The sequence below is a fragment of the Oncorhynchus nerka genome, linkage group LG15 (assembly GCF_034236695.1).
Source record: "Oncorhynchus nerka isolate Pitt River linkage group LG15, Oner_Uvic_2.0, whole genome shotgun sequence".
NCBI lineage: Eukaryota > Metazoa > Chordata > Actinopteri > Salmoniformes > Salmonidae > Oncorhynchus > Oncorhynchus nerka.
The window spans coordinates 56,128,001-56,147,244 of NC_088410.1; the positions used below are offsets into that span (position 1 = coordinate 56,128,001).

General features: G+C 42.4%; 1 protein-coding gene across 10 annotated transcripts in view; it reads right to left on the reverse strand.

Annotated features, from left to right (window-relative positions):
• Positions 1-484: 484 nt before the first annotated feature.
• The window catches only part of LOC115142937 (pleckstrin homology domain-containing family A member 6-like), a 180,060-nt gene continuing 161,300 nt past the window's right edge, over positions 485-19,244 (reverse strand). For all 10 annotated transcript variants that reach the window (XM_029682819.2, XM_029682818.2, XM_065001727.1 and 7 more), the window contains 4 exons: positions 10,822-10,955; positions 10,430-10,587; positions 5,518-5,625; positions 485-3,782 (listed from right to left, as the gene is read on the reverse strand). In XM_029682819.2, coding sequence (XP_029538679.2) covers positions 5,528-5,625; positions 10,430-10,587; positions 10,822-10,955 — 390 coding nt within the window. In that variant the 3' untranslated portion in view covers positions 485-3,782; positions 5,518-5,527. The remainder of the gene's footprint in view (positions 3,783-5,517; positions 5,626-10,429; positions 10,588-10,821; positions 10,956-19,244) is intronic.

Genomic DNA, 19,244 nt, shown 5'->3' on the forward strand with positions numbered 1-19,244 from the left:
CTAAACAGAGTTTGACATACTAATCTATGTGTTTGCAACACATTTCTTTGACAGTAACAGTATTTTGGGGGATTTTTTGTTGTTGTTGCCAGATATAAAATTGTGATCTTTCAATAGAAGTTTCAAAGTCGGAGTTTGCCAAACACTACCACTAGGCTACTCATGCCAGTAAGAACAAACAGATGATAGCTTTGCCTTATAATAATTCAAATACACTTTATTGGAGTGTGTAAATGAGTTACCTATGAAATCCAGTATTGTTGACCACATAGCACAGTCCAGAAAGTGTTCTTCATGCGAGCCCCATAATTTCAAACATGTCAATGACGGGTTTGACCTCTAACCCTCCGAACTCGGGTCTCCATTGTGATCATCTTTTCAGTCAAATTTGTACGAGACACAGGATACATTTTTTTTCCAAAGGAATACTGAAAGTCAAATGACAGTTGATTTCATACTGTGTCTTCCACACATCCAGTCAGTCTTCAAAGTCTACATGATATCATCAGGTTTATTTATCAGACATACACATATAATAGAATATAACAAAGTAATATAAGAGTCCTTATGATATAATATTAAGAGTCCATATGATATAATGAGTCCTTATGATATTGTCAGTAAAGGTCTATTAATATAACAGACAGAAAGTATGATGATCAGTAGTATAATTATTTTGGCAGTGATACTCAACATCATTAACATGATCAAAACAATAACGGTAATAATATCAATGATTATGATTATGATGTTTCTTAGAAAGTACGGCGGAATATTCCGAAAACATCTAAAGAGAAACACATACTGTATATATTTGTATACATTCACTTTATTGCAAGAAGGTTTTCCTAAAGCAAGCATATGATTTTTCACTTTTTTATTTGCATAGTTCAAGCATTTTGTGTATTTTCGCCAAAATAGCAACAGTTGATGTTGTTATTATTAAGATATACGTAGTTGAAATGGGAAATATGTACATAGACCAATGTGCTAAATCTTTCCACATCATTATTAGCCATAAATGCTACATTTTTTAATCAAATATTGGACACCCCGTATTTGGCTGTTTTGTGTTTCTCAACACATTATGAGGCCAATTGTTCCAAAAATACCAATATTTTCAAAATCATCTTTAAACCAGGGCCTTCAAGACAAATCTTAAAAGCAAATTAAAAAAATATTTTAGCAATAATCATTTTCCCCCAATATTGTGAAAAACGCTAAACATTCCTGATTACATGCTAAAAATGTAACCTGTCGGCTGGAACCTTATTTTAGTCATCAAATACCCATGAGTCTAAAAAAATATGTACTGTATCTTTTGACCTTAGTTGTCCCTTTCTCAAACAAGAAAAAAATATAACTATTTTCTTCAGACTTTTTAATTTTCTTTTATAATAATCTGCTATGTGTACACAAAGGTTTCCCTTGCCTCCAAACAGCATGGCTTGAGTCTGAAGAAAGACATCCTCTTATACAGACACAGCATTGCCTCTGAGCCAATATGACAAAGGGGGAGAAACGAATGGATGAAGGAAAAAAGACAGAGAAAGAGAGATGGGTGGATTGCGAGGGAGGAATGTAGACAGAAATAGAAAGGGCTGCGCTTTCAGAGGGCCACAGGTTAAATCTGGAGATGCTAACAGTGATCGACTGACAAACAAAATGTTCCTTATTAAGAGACAGCCAAAATGCAAAGGATGGGTCGGCAACTTATATTAGAGGACAGGAGGACGACGAGGATGTTGCACATACCGGCACCATGATACATCCTCCACTTAGAATGTGGAGTGACTTGTCATATACGCGTATAATATATGAGTTCCTCCAACCCTGACCAGGACAGCAATATGTCTATATATTTCTGTGTCTATCTATCTCTCACCCAAAGTGGTTGATCACGTTAGAAGTGATGGTTCATAGAAAAATAATTAGATGTATTTTGAGAGGTAAAAACGTATTGATCAGAATAAACGATCTCTATATGCTAAAAAAGGTTCAGTCTTCAACATAGCACTGTATAATATTAGGGATATGATACATGTAGGATGCATTTAGCTTTCTGATATGTACACACTGTAAGTTGGCTGTGATGCAGGTTGCTGGCCCATCTTAACACAAACAAAGTGTTTCAACTAGCAGACTTATTCTAAGGTCACTTCTTTTCTTTTTTTTACTGACGTCTTTCCACATACTATATACTGTACTGTATATATATATATATATATATAAATGTAGATATAGAGAGATTTTATCTACACATGTATCTATTGACATACTGTACCACTGAAGTAAGGTCTTATAGCAGTGAGAGAACTAAGAGGAGTCCAATGGCTTTAATGCCAATGGTGTGTGGGCTGTACTCACATCAAGACACACAGTTACCAGAGAACTAACAGTGGTTTCAGAGTGAGGCAGGATAGGTCTTCCTGCACACAGTCACACACATACACATATAGGTCCCAACCAGCCCTGGGTGTAGGACGGGAAAGGGGACAGAGGGGGTGTAGCCTAGCCTGGAGAAAAGGTTGGGAGGCAGGCGTCACAGTGGGTTAGGTGTTCAATATGGGTGTTCCTCACCTGGGATGAGAGGTGTTCGAAGGGAGACTCATGCAAACACTGCTGTACACCAATGTCCTGCGACCACTGTATTGAGGGGGGGGGGGGTACTTTCATACAGTACAGCTCTCCCACTAATGGCCTCTGAAGACGACGCCAGGAAGTCGAAGGGCAAGGGCTGTTTAACTGAGTTTGAAACAATTACCTGGGAGCCAATCAGAGACAAAACAACGTTGCTCTGAAGAGGCCATTTCCTGTTGTGTCAGGGTTTCCCCAAACTCGATCCTGAATCAGCTGTTTAGTGCTAGGGCAAAAAACAAAATGTCCACCCAGGGGGGCCCCAGGATCGAGTTTGGGAAACCCTATATTATGTTACTGTTCCCACTCCTATCTCTCTTTATGGTTCTTGAACTACCATCTGTCCACCTCCTCTTCTGTGACCATTTCCTGTTACACTGTAACATCAGCCTCTGATTGGTTCTACTGCTCTCTGCACCAATAAGAAGCTCTCACTCCCCAGTCCCTCTTCCTGAAGTCCAGCTCCGGCAGTCCTAATCCCTCTTCATCTTAACAGAGATCCGTGCATCACGTACGTTAAGTCCCCTCCTGAACCGTTCAGTCACAGAGCTCTACTGTCCTGTGCTTCTAGTCTCTGTGGACCTTCTAATCTCTCTATAGCATACACCTTTCCTGAGCTGAGTAACGGAGAAAAACTGTTGAAACAGTCTCACTGTCAGTGTAGCATGGAGGAGAGCATGTTTGAGTGCTGTATACACCCCCTGGTTTCTGGCTAGCTTAGTAGTATCAAATGCTGTGTCAAACGCATCATCCCCAAAATAGTGAAACATGACAGCATTGTGTTTTATTTGCATTTGTTTAGTTTGCGTTACCTGCCCTTATAGAGAAGCTATTTTCTACCAGGCCTAGACTAAGAAGAATTGTGTAAGTGTGGTGAAGGATAAGAGAGAGAGTGGAGGGTGCCATTATAGACCCCCTTGTGGTGGGAGGTGTGGGCCTCCATCATAGTCTGTTTGCCTTGAAAAAGTCCTCAGGTGGTCAACTTCCCAAACTTCCTGTGACCGCTTCATGTTTCCGGTGGTGTTGTTGTGGACCGGCGGGCAGGTGGTCTGGGAGATTAACCAGTTTCTTTGGGCATTTTTTTTATATTCCAGTGGATCCTCAGAAGGACGCTCCGTCAAACTTGACGGCAGCCAGAGCTTGAGCTAGAGATGAAAGAGAGCGAGATGAGAGAGAGAAAAGATACCCCTAATCCCAGTAAAACTCACTTTTACAAAACACTCAAACAAAGACACAATGAAAATTGAAAGCAGAGAAAGGAAATGTTTCCAGACTCAGATGAGTTCCCTTTCTGCTATTTGTTTGTGTGACTCTCTAAATGCTTATTTGACCACAGGACAACTCTGTGCTGCCTCATTTTTGGTAAACCACTCCACTTCAGGCCGTTTGTACCAATCACTGCTGAGGGTTCTGTCGTTGAGTACAGGATGTGCCCCTTTTATCTTTAAGAGTGGTTATTGAGGGGACTCAATAGATGTTACAACAAGGCTGAGAAAGCTGCAGTGCAACATCGACTTGAGTCATTTCCCACTGAACATACTCTGCATGGTTGAAATTTGGGTACAAGTCCACAATGGTGCTTTTCACCTTTTTACTTGTTAGAAATTACTGCTCTGTCCGTACTAGAAGCACAAGCATTTCGCTACACTCGCATTAACATCTGCTAACCATATGTATGTGACCAATATCATTTGATTTGATGAACTAACATCAGCTTGAAAACAACAACACTGGTAATAGAAAGTCATTGAAGTGGGACCGCCGCTTTGTACAATAAATTTAGAATCAAACTGTTTGGTATGCAGACAACAGACCCTGAACACCATAAATCAAGCAGAAAGACATTAGGTTGAAACTAACGATACTACCCAAGGACTTCGAGCTCTTTTACGGTATTGCATTGTTGTGCCATTTGTGCAAGTCTGCATTCAATTTGTGCACCTGGGTTTTGGGAAGGGCCATGTGTGACCATACCAATGTTTAAAAGTAAGGCGGATATCTCAAGATGTTTTTGCCAATATCTCAAGTTGTTTTTGTCAAACACAATGCGGGGAAGTAAATCAGGATCGTTTGTGAGCTGTATGTTTTTGTCCAGGAATGACAGGACCGTGATTACGATCATAACCAAGCACATAAGCTAATGAAAAATGACAGAAACTATCTGATATTTGATCCCTGCTGGTCCAAATGGTGCTGACAGGAAGCTTGATCCTCCTATTAGTTTAATGAGACAGCTGTTAGCTTCAAGTCTGAAACAGCAGTTTATCATTATTGGCATTTATTGCTGAGTATGTGTTGGACGTGGCAGCCAGGCTTCATTCAAAGAACATAGCTCTAAATTGACTGGTCCATGGCAGAGGCCCCATCTTGAATTGCCCCTGCTTAGCACTACTAATTTAACCGTGTGTACAAGTACAGGGTAGATAACTTCACATCTGAGTCAGCTGTCTGCACTCTCTCTAACAGCGTCATTTCAGTCTCACTTCCTCTCCGTGTCCTACATCAGCACAAGCTGAAAGACAGATAATCCCGACTTCAGGGGGAGGCCTCCACAAATCTTCAAGGGATATTTTACTGGTAGTAATATACGATTGTCGTACGGTTATTTCGGTATAGTAAACATAAATATTCTGTTAGCACTGTTCATTGAGAGCATTCCAAACCAGTTTTCAGTTAATAAAACAATTGAGTAAAGCAGATAGCAATTCAATTTCCACTTGCTGCCATTGGTCAAGATATCACATGAGTGAAAAACTAAGATTCCTGCCCAAACCAGGAGAGGTGAAGGAGGAGGTGTGAGGTAGGAGGTGGGGACCAGAGAGGGGGTGAAGAGGGAGGGGGGGAGGGGGTGGCAGGTGTGGTTGGTGGGCGGGGACTCACCTTCACAGACTCACACCTTCATGATGTGAACGGAGTCGGAGAAGTCGGTGGAGGACGGGTGAGGGGCCAGGTTGGTCGGGGAGGCGGGGAGGCTGGGGGCGCACTGGGCTGGAATGGAATGGGGGTGTGAGGTGAGAACGAGCAAAACAAATAGCAAAACATGAAGGTGTAAAGCAATAATAAAGGCAGCTACAACAGGGAGGACTGTGCACTCACTCCACCCCACAAGCATAACAGGATATGGTTATGCTTGTGGGGATACATCTGTAGGGATATGGTGCTAAGCCTGTATGGCTTTGTACTGCGTAAGCAATAGAATGTTGCAAGGAAGAAATTGTTACACCTGGATCTGGAGTTTGGCTACACACATTCAGAAGACTTTAGAAAATGAAGCAGTTTGAACAGCTGTTACCTAGATTACATTTACAAAGTAAATGCTTGTAACGACAGAAAGCATGAACGCAAGTAACAAAATGTAGGTAAACTTGCAGAATATATGTGGATAGGATATTATGACTGTAAAGATAATATGGTTGAACATTTTGCAAAGTGCTTTTCTGGACGCAAGATAAAACAAAGTCTGCGATCTGGCACCAGCAGCGTAACAGATACGTGGTTTGTACTGAACTCTGTGCAGCGGGACAATAACAGTATATGTCCAGCCAAGGGTGGACCATGCTCAAAGGTATGGTTTTACGACGGACAGCAGGCAGCACACAGTATGATTGACTACTTTAACAGTCCTATGAGACTTGATTAAAAAAAGAAGAAGATTTGTTTTCCTTCATGTCATCACTTTACATTGACAAATTTATGTTCAATTTCCCATTATCATAATCTGTGATGACTATGCATAAGTGATATGTGGTTGGTTGTGGTAGGGTAGAGACAGAGATAGTGATATGTGGTTGGTTGTGGTAGGGTAGAGACAGAGATAGTGATATGTGGTTGGTTGTGGTAGGGTAGAGACAGAGATAGTGATATGTGGTTGGTTGTGGTAGGGTAGAGACAGAGATAGTGATATGTGGTTGGTTGTGGTAGGGTAGAGACAGAGATAGTGATATGTGGTTGGTTGTGGTAGGGTAGAGACAGAGATAGTGATATGTGGTTGGTTGTGGTAGGGTAGAGACAGAGATAGTGATATGTAGTAAGCGGTGAGAAATTGTGCTGTAGTTTTCAGAAAAAAATGTCAATCTCACCTCCACCACTCATTCATGTCATGCCATTGTTATGAACGTTCTTAAGATTCCTCCAGCATATTGGTGCCAAAAGGGCTACTGGGGGCATTGCTCCAGTGGGGTGGCAGGTAGCCTAGTGGTTAGAGCGTTGGGCCAGTAACCGAAGGTTGCTGGATCGAAACCCCGAGCTGACCAGGTAAAAATCAGTTGTTCTGCCCCTGAGCAAGGCAGTTAACCCACTGTTCCCTGGGTACCGAAGACATGGATGTCGATTATGGCAGCCCCCCTGCACTTCTCTGATTCAGAGGGGTTGGGTTACATGCAGAAGACCATTTCAGTTGAATGCATTCAGTTGTACAACTGACTAGGTATTCCCCTTTCCCTAAGTGGGTCGCAACTCTACGTCTGAATTAAAATGTGCTCTATGCAGGACCTAAAAATTCTACCTGTTGGACCACCTTGGCATAAGTCCTTCTGTGAGCTACTCCTGGGCATTTATTCTCAGTCTAGTAGGGAGCAGGTGTAGGGTATTAAATTGGCAATGATAGCAATCTATATCTTCAAAAGAATGTGACTCTTGTGTTCATATTTCAGAACCTCCGCAGGCTTTTTGAGTTTCCTATGCGCGAGTCAATAGCAAAATAGTACACTTGATTTATGCTACATTATAGCATGCTAAATGTATCTGAGCAGGTATTATCAATCTACACTAAACATATAAATGCAGCATGTAAAGTGTTGGTCCCATGTTTCATGAGCTGAAATAAAGGATACCAGACATTTTACATCCACAAAAAGCTTATTTTGCATACATTTGGTGCACAAATTTGTTTACTTCCCTGTTAGTGAGCATTTTATCCTTCGTCAAGATAATCCATATCAAGAAGCTGATTAAGCAGCATGGCTATTACACAGGTGCACCTTTTGCTGGGGACAATAAAAGGTCACTCTAAAATGTATTTCTGTCTGCAATAAAGCCCTTTTGTGGGGAAAAATGAATCCTGATTGGCTGGACCAGGCTCTCAAGTGGGTGGGCCTAACCACTCCAAGGTCCACCCATGGCTGTGCCCCTGCATAATTAGGGCATAATTAGGGCATAATTCAATTGACTGATTTCCATATATTAACTGTAACTCAGTAAAATCTTTGAAATTGTTGTATGTCGTGTTTATATTTTTGTTCAGTGTAATAGATAAGCTGCCACCTACACTAATTTTCCCAGCGAGAGATCAAACAACCAACTATATAGACGGAGATTGTTTGAAACAAAATCACATTGATTGATTATCAGACAAGTCAAGGGCTTTTAGTCGGGATATAGCCTTGGCAAATTAATCCACCTGTTATACTGGGCTACCGTAGGCTACATAACATGCTAGCAACATTTTCTGATAACACTGTTTGACGAGCAAACTAGACTAAAGATTATCATCATGAAAACACTCACCTCAATTTCGCAAACATTCTCCCAGCCTAATTGTAACCAAATATCGAAATGGAGATTCCGTGAAAACAGAAATATTATATTTATTGATTTATCATAACGAGTCTTGTCTCAATGCAGCGTGATAACACTGTCCCAATCATAACGCTGCTGAAATTATAGTTGACCACACACGGCTACTGCTTTAAAGTATTTAAAACAGTTGGATGACTTAATTTCAGTAAGCAATAATAGTGTAACGACCCTGGGTTTATAAGCGCGGATATCGACTCAGCCGTATGAACATGCTTTTGGGGCAAAGTCGATTGCGCGCTGGATTTCGGGCTTGAAGGTCGAGGGTTCGATGCCTGCTCCCTGCCTGTTTCATTACAATATGATAAATGCCTTTAATGGCGTTAGCATACTTTTCCCCAATATTTTTGTAATTCAGTGATATTCATTCTCACAGCAATTATTAATTCATCCAGCCAGTTGTGGTTAAGAAAACATTCATGCATAGTGATAGGCTTTGCGAAGTGATGGGACATGCCTCGCAAAGTTTAGAACAGCCACAAAGATGGTAACAGCCTAGTAACAGGCGCTGCCTAGCAACCATCACATCTAATGAACGCGCATTGCTTATGCCGGATTTGGCTACGACAAGTCATTTTTTTGGGGGAGTGCAACAAGTGTAAATCCTGTTACCAAAGTCGGACATATCTACGCCGAACTAGTATTTAGGACCAACTTTTTTATGCACAACTGGTACAAACCACTCCTGGTGTCCAGTCACTGAAGAGGGGCTAAGGAATCTAAAGTACACTATAGTGGCCTGGAAATATGATGTCATTGCTAAAGTGGGCAAATAATTTGTAGGAAACCACTTTTTCATCATTATGATGTCGTCAAATGTACTTTAAAGGAATGGAAATGTTACCATTAGCTAATTAAGTTAATCAAATGCAGCAACGCTAATGTTAGCTGGCTACAATCCGATGCTGTCCCCTCAGTCTTAGCTAGCGAGATAAAGTGCTACTGCATCTAAAGGCAATCTGGCTACATCACAATGATGACAAAAGGTTGTCATACTCATTATTTGTCAACTTTTGACACGTCATCGTGTTTCCAAGCCCCTGTAATGCACTTTAGATAAAATCTTCATCAGCGTCAATTGAGAATGCATTGAGAAGAATACTCAGTTGGGCGTTGAGTCCTAAAACGAATGTCCAAAACAATATTGTGGTCAATTGTGCATCGCATGGACAGAAGTGGACTAGTGAAACAGACAGCGAGACAGCAGGAGTTAGAGATAACAGTTTGGTAAATCTTCCCTGCTGGCACCATACTTTCCACAACAATGCATTCTTATTTGGATTTCTCAATGGAAGATGATCATTTTAGAACGCTTGGTGGTAACATGGCGACATTACAGATTCTAAATATTGGTTCATCTGAGTTGATCATATCTCTGTTAATCTATTGCTCTGGGGACAGGGACAGGTAACATGTGACATTGTCTTTGGATGCCCTGTGAAATGACAAGGTTTATGAACCCTTTTTGTAGGAGAGGATACAGATCTTTGAATAGCAATGAGTGTAACTGTGACCAGTTTTTTTCTTCTTCATTAATGCACTGTGTCGCAAGCTCTAGAAAAATGTTTTGTAATGGACAATGTACCCGCAAAGACAACGAGAGTTGTTCCTCACACGGTGAGGAACTGAGGGTGTGGTTGGTTTGGGTTAGGTAGTGGTTGAGTAGTGGACAGTGGATAGTGGAGTATATTGCAGTACAGCAGACAATGAGGGAGTGAAGGAGTGTGGTTGGCTGGGTTTAAGCAGCGGATATTTTGCATACATTTGACAGTGAGATGTAACTAGGGGTTATATTGGGATTTTATTCTTCATGAAACTGGGCCTTAGAAACTTTTCCCCCCAAAATTACTGTATATATTTTATCAAAATATTTTTCTTTCGAACAAGGCAGTTCCACTATGTTCACCTCCAATTTAACCCCTAAAAAGCTGTCATTGATGTTGAGTGTTGAGTGTGTTGCAAACAGGAGAGGGATTGATCATTTCAGTGATTGGTAGAGGAAATGTGTGTCATAGAGGGGAGGAGGGAAGGGGTTTTGGAGGAAGGGGGAGGTGTTTCAGCAACACATCGCCTGTCATCGCTAGGGGGTCCCCTCAGTGGCAGGGGGGCAACAGGGCCACGGTCGGGGTGGACAACGGTAACTGTGAAGGCAGTAACCGTGGTGACAGGGTGGTCGGGGTGGTGGCAGTGGAGCGGCAGGCGGCTGAAGCGTCCTCACCGGAGAGCAGGCGGGAGCGTCGCGAGGCCTCGGCGGCCAGAGCACAGGAGATCTCGATCCTCTTCTCCTGCTCCTGGATCTTCTGCTCTGGGTTGCCCTGGTGATGAGAACCGCCCCCCTCAGTAGGACCGTCCAATAGGGGAACCACATTCTGGAGACTGGAGGGAGAGGTGGCAGGGGAGAGAAGGGTGGGAGAAAGTGTGACAAAGAGAGCAAGAGAAAGGAGATTAAATTATAACTTTTAATACAGAGCATGTGGCATTTCATAAAACTTATATGAAACAGAAGATGGAGCGGAGAGAAAGTTTAGTCAAAATTTGAGTAAATACAGTTCTGTACATATGTGTGAGTGAGAGGTGTGTTGGACAGTAGTTTGTGGTGTCTGTACTTACTTTGATTTGGCAATGAGAGTCTTGATCCTCTCTACTTTCTTCTGTTTCTCCTTCTGCTCCTCTGGGCTGAGAGGAGTGTTGGGCTCCACATCCAGGTAGCGCTCCGGGATCAGAACCTTGTCTGGAGCACAAAGCTGAGGACACCACACATGTCAGAAGAGGTTTTGTAACCTTTTACTTTATGGGCCATTTATACTGAACTAAATATAAATGCAACATGTAAAGTGTTGGTCTCATTTTTCATGAGTTGAAATAAAAGATCCCAGAAATGTTCCATACGCACAAAAAGCATACTTTTCTAAAATGTTGTGCACACATTTGTTTACATCCCCCCCCCATCCAATTTTTCCTTTGCCAAGATAATCCATCCACCTGACAAGTGTGGCATATCAAGAAGCTCATTAAACAGCACGATCATTACACAGATGTACCTTGCGCTGGGGGACAATAAAAGGACACTAAAATTAGCTCTTTTGTCACAGAACACAATGCCACAAATGTCTCAAGTTTTGAGGAAGCTGACTTCCTCGATTCATGCTGACTAAGAATGTCCACTAGAGCTGTTGCTAGAGAGTTTAATGTTCATATAAAACTAAGCAATTACCATGTCATTTAAAAATATAAAACAATTACCATCTGAGACAGCAGTACAGAATGAAGTGTTACTGAAATCACTTCAGGCTGTTATCAAAGTGTTTCATTAACTTTGCATTAAGCGCTAACCCAGCAAACATGTCCAGATTAACACAATGCAGGCTAAAATATTGGCCTCAAGTAGGCTTCCCACATTGGGCCCATGTGCCTTTCCTCATCGAATCCACATTGGACCCCAAGGCATTGCCCCAGTGTGTCCCAGTGTGGGCAGCCCATATCCTGTAAGGGCAGCCTTCACTTTGCTTGAAATAAGCTCCTCTTTTCCCAGCAAACAAATGAGGATTAAAACATTGGACCCATGTAGACTGCACACATTGTGCCGATGCACCTATGCTCATCGGCTCCATATTGGCCCCACAGTAGTTTGCTCCAAGGGCAGCCCTCACTGCCTGAAATAATCACACCCTTAAGAAGCAGGATGTGCAGGTCATGGACTGGCGTGGTTACACGTGGTCTGCGGTTGTGAGGCTGGTTGGATGGACTGCCAATGACTTTGGAGGTGGCTTATGGTAGAGAAATTAACATTCAATTATCTGGCAACAGCTCTGTTGGATGTTCTTGCAGTCAGCATGCCAATTGCAAGCTCCCTCAAAACTTGAGACATTGTGTTTTGTGACAAAACTGCACATTTTAGAGTGGCCTTTTATTGTCCCCAGCACAATGTGCACCTGTGTAAGGATCATGTTGTTTAAACAGCTTCTTGACATGCCACAACTGTCACGTGGATAGATTAGCTTGGAAAAGGAGAAATGCTCACTCACAGAGACTAAACACATTTGTGCACCAACATTTTTGAGAAATACGCTTTTTGTGCGTATGGAACATTTCTGAGATCTTTAATTTCAGCTCATGAAAAATGTGACCAATACTTTACATGTTGCATTTATATTTTTGTTCAGTTCACACAGCCAAGATAATGCAGGAGTGGCTTCGGGACAAGTCTCTAAATGTCATTGAGTGGGCCAGCCAGAGTCCAGACTTGAACCCCATTGAACATCACTGAAGAGATCTGAAAATAGCTGTGCAGAGACGCTCCCCATCCAACCTGACAGAGCTTGAGAGGATCTGCAGAGAAGAACAGGAGAAACTTCCCAAATAAGGGTGCACCAAGCCATACCCAAGAAGACTTGAGGCTGTAATCGCTACCAAAAGTGCTTTGACAAAGTAATGAGTAAAATGACTCAATACTTATGTAAATGTGATATTTCAGTCTAAAAACGTTTTTTTTGTTTTGTCATTATGGGGTATTGTATGTAGATTGATGAGAGGGAAAAAAGGGAAAAAAAGGCTGTAATGTAACAAAATGTGGAAAAAATCAAGGGGTCTGATAAACTTTCCGAATGATCTGTATATACAGTACCAGTCAAAAGTTTGGATACACATCTACTCATTCAAAGGTTTTTCTTAATTTTTTACTATTTTCTACATTGTAGAATAATAGTGAAGACATCAAAACTATGAAAAACACACATGGAATCATGTAGTAACCAAAAAAGTGTTTTAGATTCTTCAAAGTAGCCATCATTTGCCTTGATGACAGCTTTGCACACTGTTGGCAATTCTCTCAACCAGCTTCACCTGGAATGCTTTTCCAAAAGTCTTGAAGTTCCCACATATGCTGAGCACTTGTTGGCTGCTTTTCCTTCCAGGTACAACCCCAAATCTGTAAACATGGGCACCCTCGTAGACATCATCCTGACCAATTTGCCCTCTAAATACAGGATCTCAGCGTTCACTGCCTCATTGCCTGCGTCCGCTATGGGTCCGCGGTCAAACGACTACCCCTCATCACTGTCAAACGCTCCCTAAAACACTTATGCGAGCAGGCCTTTCTAATCAACCTGGCCCGGGTATCCTGGAAGGATATTGACCTCATCCTGTCAGTAGAGGATGCCTGGTTGTTCTTCAAAAGTGCCTTCCTCACCATCTTAAAAAAGCATGCCCCTTTCAAAAACGAACTAAGACCAGATATAGCGCTTGGTTCACTCCAGACTTGACTGCCCTTGACCAGCACAAAAACATCCTGCGGCACACTGCACTAGCTTCGAATAGTCCCCGCGATGTGCAACTTTTCAGGGAAGTCAGGAACCACTTTTCAAAGTCAGTTAGGAAAGCAAAGGCTAGCTTTTTCTAACAGAAATTTGCATCCTACAGCACAAATTCCAAAAAGTTTTGGTACACCATGGAGAATAAGAGCACCTCCTCTCAGCTGCTCACTACACTGAGGCTAGGAAACACTGTCACCACTGATAAATCCACGATAATTGAGAATTTCAATAAGCATTTCTCTACTGCGGGCCACGCTTCCCACCTGGCTACCCCAACCCCGGCCAAGAACTCTGCAGCTGGGGGTGCTTTTCCTTCACCCAAATCCAGACAGCTGATGTCCTGAAAGAGCTGCAGAAACTGGATCCCTACAAATCAGCTGGGTTAGACAATCTGGACCCTCTCTTCCTAAAATCATCCGCCGCCATTTTCGCAACCACTATTACTAGTCTGTTCAACCTCTCCTTCGTATCGTCTGAGATTCCTAAAGTTGGGAAAGCGGCCGCTGTCATCCCCCTCTTCAAAGGGGGAGACACTCTAGACCCAAACTGTTACAGACCTATATCCATCCTGCCCTGCCTTTCTAAAGTCTTCGAAAGCCAAGTGAACAAACAGATACCGACCATCTCGAATCCCACTGTGCCTTCTCCGCAATACAATCCGGTTTCCGAGCTGGTCACGGGTGCACCTCAGCCACACTCAAGGTCCTAAATTATATCATAATCACCTTCCTGAGCAGGATGACAGCTGCGTGGTCCCATGGTGTTTATACTTGCATACTATTGTTTGTACAGATGAACATGGTACCTTCAGGCGTTTGGAAATTTCTCCCAAGGATGAACCAGACTTGTGGAGGTCTACAATTTTTTGGCTGATTTCTTTTGATTTTCCCATGATGTCAAGCAAAGAGGCACTGAGTTTGAAGGTATGCCTTGAAATACATCCACAGGTACACCTCCAATTGACTCAAATTATGTCAATTAGCCTGTCAGAAGCTTCTAAAGACATTTTAAAAAATCGGTAATTTTCCAAGCTGTTTAAAGGCACAGTCAACTTAGTGTATGTAAACTTCTGACCCACTGGAATTGTGATATAAGTGAAAAAATCTGTATGTAAACAATTGTTGGAAAAATTACTTGTGTCATGCACAAAGTAGATATCCTAACTGACTTGCCAAAACGATAACAAGAAATTTGTGGAGTGGTTGAAAAACTAGTTTTAATGACTCCAACCTAAGTGTATGTAAACTTTCGAATTCAACTGTATCAATGATGTCGCTCTTGTTAATTCTTTGATCCACCTCTACACAGACGACACCATTCTGTATACATCTGGCCCTCAAAACAAGCTTCAATGCTACATAACACTCCTTCCGTGGCCTCCAACTCCTCTTAAACTATTCTTCCAGACTCATATTAAGAATCTCCAATCCCAAAATAAATTTAGAATTGGCTTCCTATTTCGCAACAACGCCTACTTCACTCATGCTGCCAAACATATCCTCGTAAAACTGACTATCCTGCCGATCCTTGACTTTGGCGATGTCCTTTACGAAATAACCTCCAACATTCTACTAAAAAAATTGGAAGCAGTCTATCACAGTGCCATCCGTTTTGTCACCAAAGCCCCATGTACTACCCACCATTTTGACCTGTATGCTCTCGTTGGCTGGTCCTCGCTTCATATTTGTCGCCAAACCCACTGCCTCCAGGTCATCTATAAGTCTTTGCTAGGTAAAGATGTGCCTTATCTCAGCTCACTGGTCAACATAGCAACACCCACCCGTAGCACGCGCTCCAGCAGGTGTATTTCACTGGTCATCCCCAAAGCCAACACCTGCTTTGGCTGCCTTTCCTTACAGTTCTCTGCTGCCAATGACTGGAACAAATTGCAAAAATCCCTGAAGCTGGAGACGTATATCTCCCTCACTAACTTCAAGCATCGGCTGTCAGAGCAGTTTACCGATTGCTGCCGCTGTACACAGCCCATCTGTAAATAGCCCATCCAACCAACTATCCCCATATATATAGTTTTTCTACTTGCACATCCTCATCTGCACATCTATCACTCCAGTGGTAAGTGATACATTGTAATTACTTCACCACTATGCCCTATTTATTGCCTTACCTCTTTACTTCATTTGCACACACTGTTTACAGATTTTCTATTGTGTTACTGACTGTACGTTTGTTTATCCCATGTGTAACTAACACTTTGTTGTTGTTTTTGTCGCACTGCTTTACTGTATCTTGGCCAGGTCACTTTTGTAAATGAAATAAAACATTTAAACTCATCCCAAACCATCTCAATTGGGTTGAGGTCGGGTGCTTGTGGAGGCCAGTTAATCTGATGCAGCACTCCATCACTCTCCTTCTAATAGCCCGTATACAGCCTGGAGGTGTGTTGGGTCATTGTCCTGTTGATAAACAAAGGATAGTCCCACAAGCGCAAACCAGATGGGATGGCGTGTCACTGCAGAATGCTGTGGTAGCCATGCTGGTTAAGTGTGCCTTGAATTCAAAATTACAGACAGTGTCACCAGCAAAGCACCCCCACACCATCCCCCACACAATCACACCTCTTCCTCCATGCTTCAGGGTGGGGACTACTCATGCAGAGATCATCTGTTCACCTACTCTGCATCTCACAAAGACACAGCAGTTGGAACCAAAAATCACTAGCTTGGACTCATCAGATCAAAGGACAGATTTCCACCGGTCTTATGTCCATTGTTCGTGTTTCTTTGCCCAAGCAAGTCTCTTATTATTGGCGTCGTTTAGTCGTGGTTTCTTTGCAGCAATTTGACTATGAAGACCTGATTCACGCAGTGTCCACTCAACAGTTGATGTTCAGATGTATCTGTTACTTGAATTCTGTGAAGCATTTATTGGGCTGCAATTTCTGAGTCTGGTGTACTCCAATGAACTTATCCTCTGCAGAATAGGTAACTCTGGGTCTTCCTTTCCTGTGGCAGTCCTCATGAGAGACAGTTTCATTATAACGCTTGATGGTTTTTGTGACTGAACTTGAAGAAATTTTAAAAGTTCTTGAAATGTTCCGGTTTGACTGACCTTCGTGTCTTAAAGTAATGATGGATTGTCATTTCTCTTTGCTTATTTGAGCTGTTCTTGCCATAATATGGACTTGGTCTGTATACCACCCCTACCTTGTCACAACACAACTGATTGGCTCAAATGCATTAAGAAGGAAGGAAAGAAATTCCACAAATTAACTTTTAATAAGGCACACCTCTTGCAATTTTCAAACGTGAGTTCCACATTTCTTCAACGGTCGCCCCAGAGTGAGTTGTTTTATGCACGTGATGTCAGAATGCACTTACTGTTCCAAAATGTGATTGTTACGCAACAGAACAGTTAACACGAGCTGCCTATTAATTATCTATAGGGTATGTTTCAACTTGTCTTTTCTTTATATTTTGGTTAGGTCAGGGTGTGACTAGGGTGGGTACGCCAGTTTTTGTATTGTCTAGGGTTTTTGCATGTCTAGGGTTGTTGTAGGTCTAGGGGTTTTTGTATTTCTATGTTGGCCTGATATGGTTCTCAATCAGAGACAGCTGTTTATCGTTGTCTCTGATTGGGGATCATATTTAGGCAGCCATTTCCCCTTTGTGTTTTGTGGGATCTTGTCTATGTGTAGTTGCCTGTCAGCACTCGTTTGTATAGCGTCATGGTTCGTTTTGTTATTTTGTTCAGTGTTTCATTCTTTTAATAAATATGAATGTACGCATACGACGCTGCGCCTTGGTCCGATCCTTATAACGAACGTGACAGAAGATCCCACCAACAAAGGAACAAGCAGCGTATTCAGGAGGAATGGACCTGGGAAGAGATTCTGGATGGAGCAGGACCCTGGACGCAGGATGGGGAGTATCGCCATCCTAAGGAAGCCTCCAGTATTTATGCTGCAGTAGTTTGTGTCGGGGGGCTGGGGTCAGTTTGTTATATCTGGAGTACTTCTCCTGTCCTATTCGGTGTCCTGTGTGAATCTAAGTGTGCCTTCTCTAATTCTCTCCTTCTCTCTTTCTTTCTCTCTCTCGGAGGACCTGAGCCCTAAAACCATGCCCCAGGACTACCTAACATGATGACTCCTTGCTGTCCCCAGTCCACCTGGCCGTGCTGCTGCTCCAGTTTCAACTGTTCTGCCTTATTATTATTCGACCATGCTGGTCATTTATCCGCCAGGGCGGATGGTCCCGGCTCAGCACTCCTGGTCTCCAGTACACCTCCTTGGACCAGGACATCCTGCGCCGGCTCTGCGTACTGTGTCTCCGGTGCGTCTGCACAGTCTAGTGCGCCCTGTGCTAGCGCCCCGCACTTGTCGGGCTCAAGTGAGCATCCGGCCAGGACGCATTATGCCAGCTCTACGCTCCAGATCTCCAGTGCGCCTCCACAGTCCAGTATGTACTGTGCCTGCTCCCCGCACTCGCCCTGAGGTGCGTGTCACCAGCCCGGTACCACCAGTGCCGGCATCACGCACGGGGTGGGGGGGTACTGTTATGCCCTGACCTTAGATCGATCTGTTTTCTTTATATTTTGGTTAGGTCAGTGTGACTAGGGTGGGTACGCTAGTTTTTGTATTGTCTAGGGTTGTTGTAGGTCTCGGGGGTTTTGTATTTCTATGTTGGCCTGATATCAAGTATGCAGACATTTGCTCAGTCTTGCTGGTGCTCACATTGCCTGTCTTGTGGTTTTCCTTACACAAAATAACTTTGGACATCCTATCAAAGTAAGTGCCTTATTTTACATATATCATGTTGATCTACATCTACTGTAGCATACAGTATGTGTGTATGGAGCATAATGTATTTACAATTTTATTCACATGTTTCCAAGTACTGGTGAAAAATAATGCATTCCGATTATTGCATAGATTGTAATGGACACCTATGATGTATGTAAAATACTTTTATGAAGGTGGTACTGATTGTAATGAGCTAAGCTATTTGCCAGCTGTGTGTGGCACCATGTTTGTTGACATTAAACAATGCCTTCTGGGTGTCATGTAAATGTCTGTCAGACCAAAGATGTTATAATGAGGGGAAGGAATGGTTCACTCATCTTTTGGGTAAACTTACAGAAGTGAAGAAAGGGAAGTGAATGATCATAGATGACACACCCCTTCAACAAGCATACTGCAAACAGACCAAACTCATCTTGTCTTCTCTTATCTTTGGTTGATGCGAAAAACAAATATGGCGGTGCACACAAACTACCCATCATTGGATTACTTTTCGATTTCTAGAAAGCATTTTACTCCATTATTCAATCAATGTTGAGCTCACCTGTGATGTGATTCATTGTGAATAGTAATTGATGTTAGCTAATTCATATTGTTGTTTCTGTCAGCCGAGAGTTATCTAAATATGACCGCTTGTGTAACGTCAATATTTCCTCAGTTAGCGTTAGGATTAATGTAGCCTACATTTTCCGGTTTGGATGATTGTGTATGATGTTGCTACTTCTGTGAATGTCTGAACATTGCATCCAAAAATCAACTCGTCACATTCAGGACATAACTTTGTAAGGACTGTGTTTGTGCAAAATGTTTATGTGAAAATACAGTGTGGCTAGCTCAAATCCTGACTGTTGAGTCAATCGAAACTGGATGTTCTAAATAAGCATTCTTATCAAACCGGTTTGAGCATAACCCTCCAGAGACCACTGTTGAATGATCTCACCCATTTGTTGGTACGTGTGAAAAGG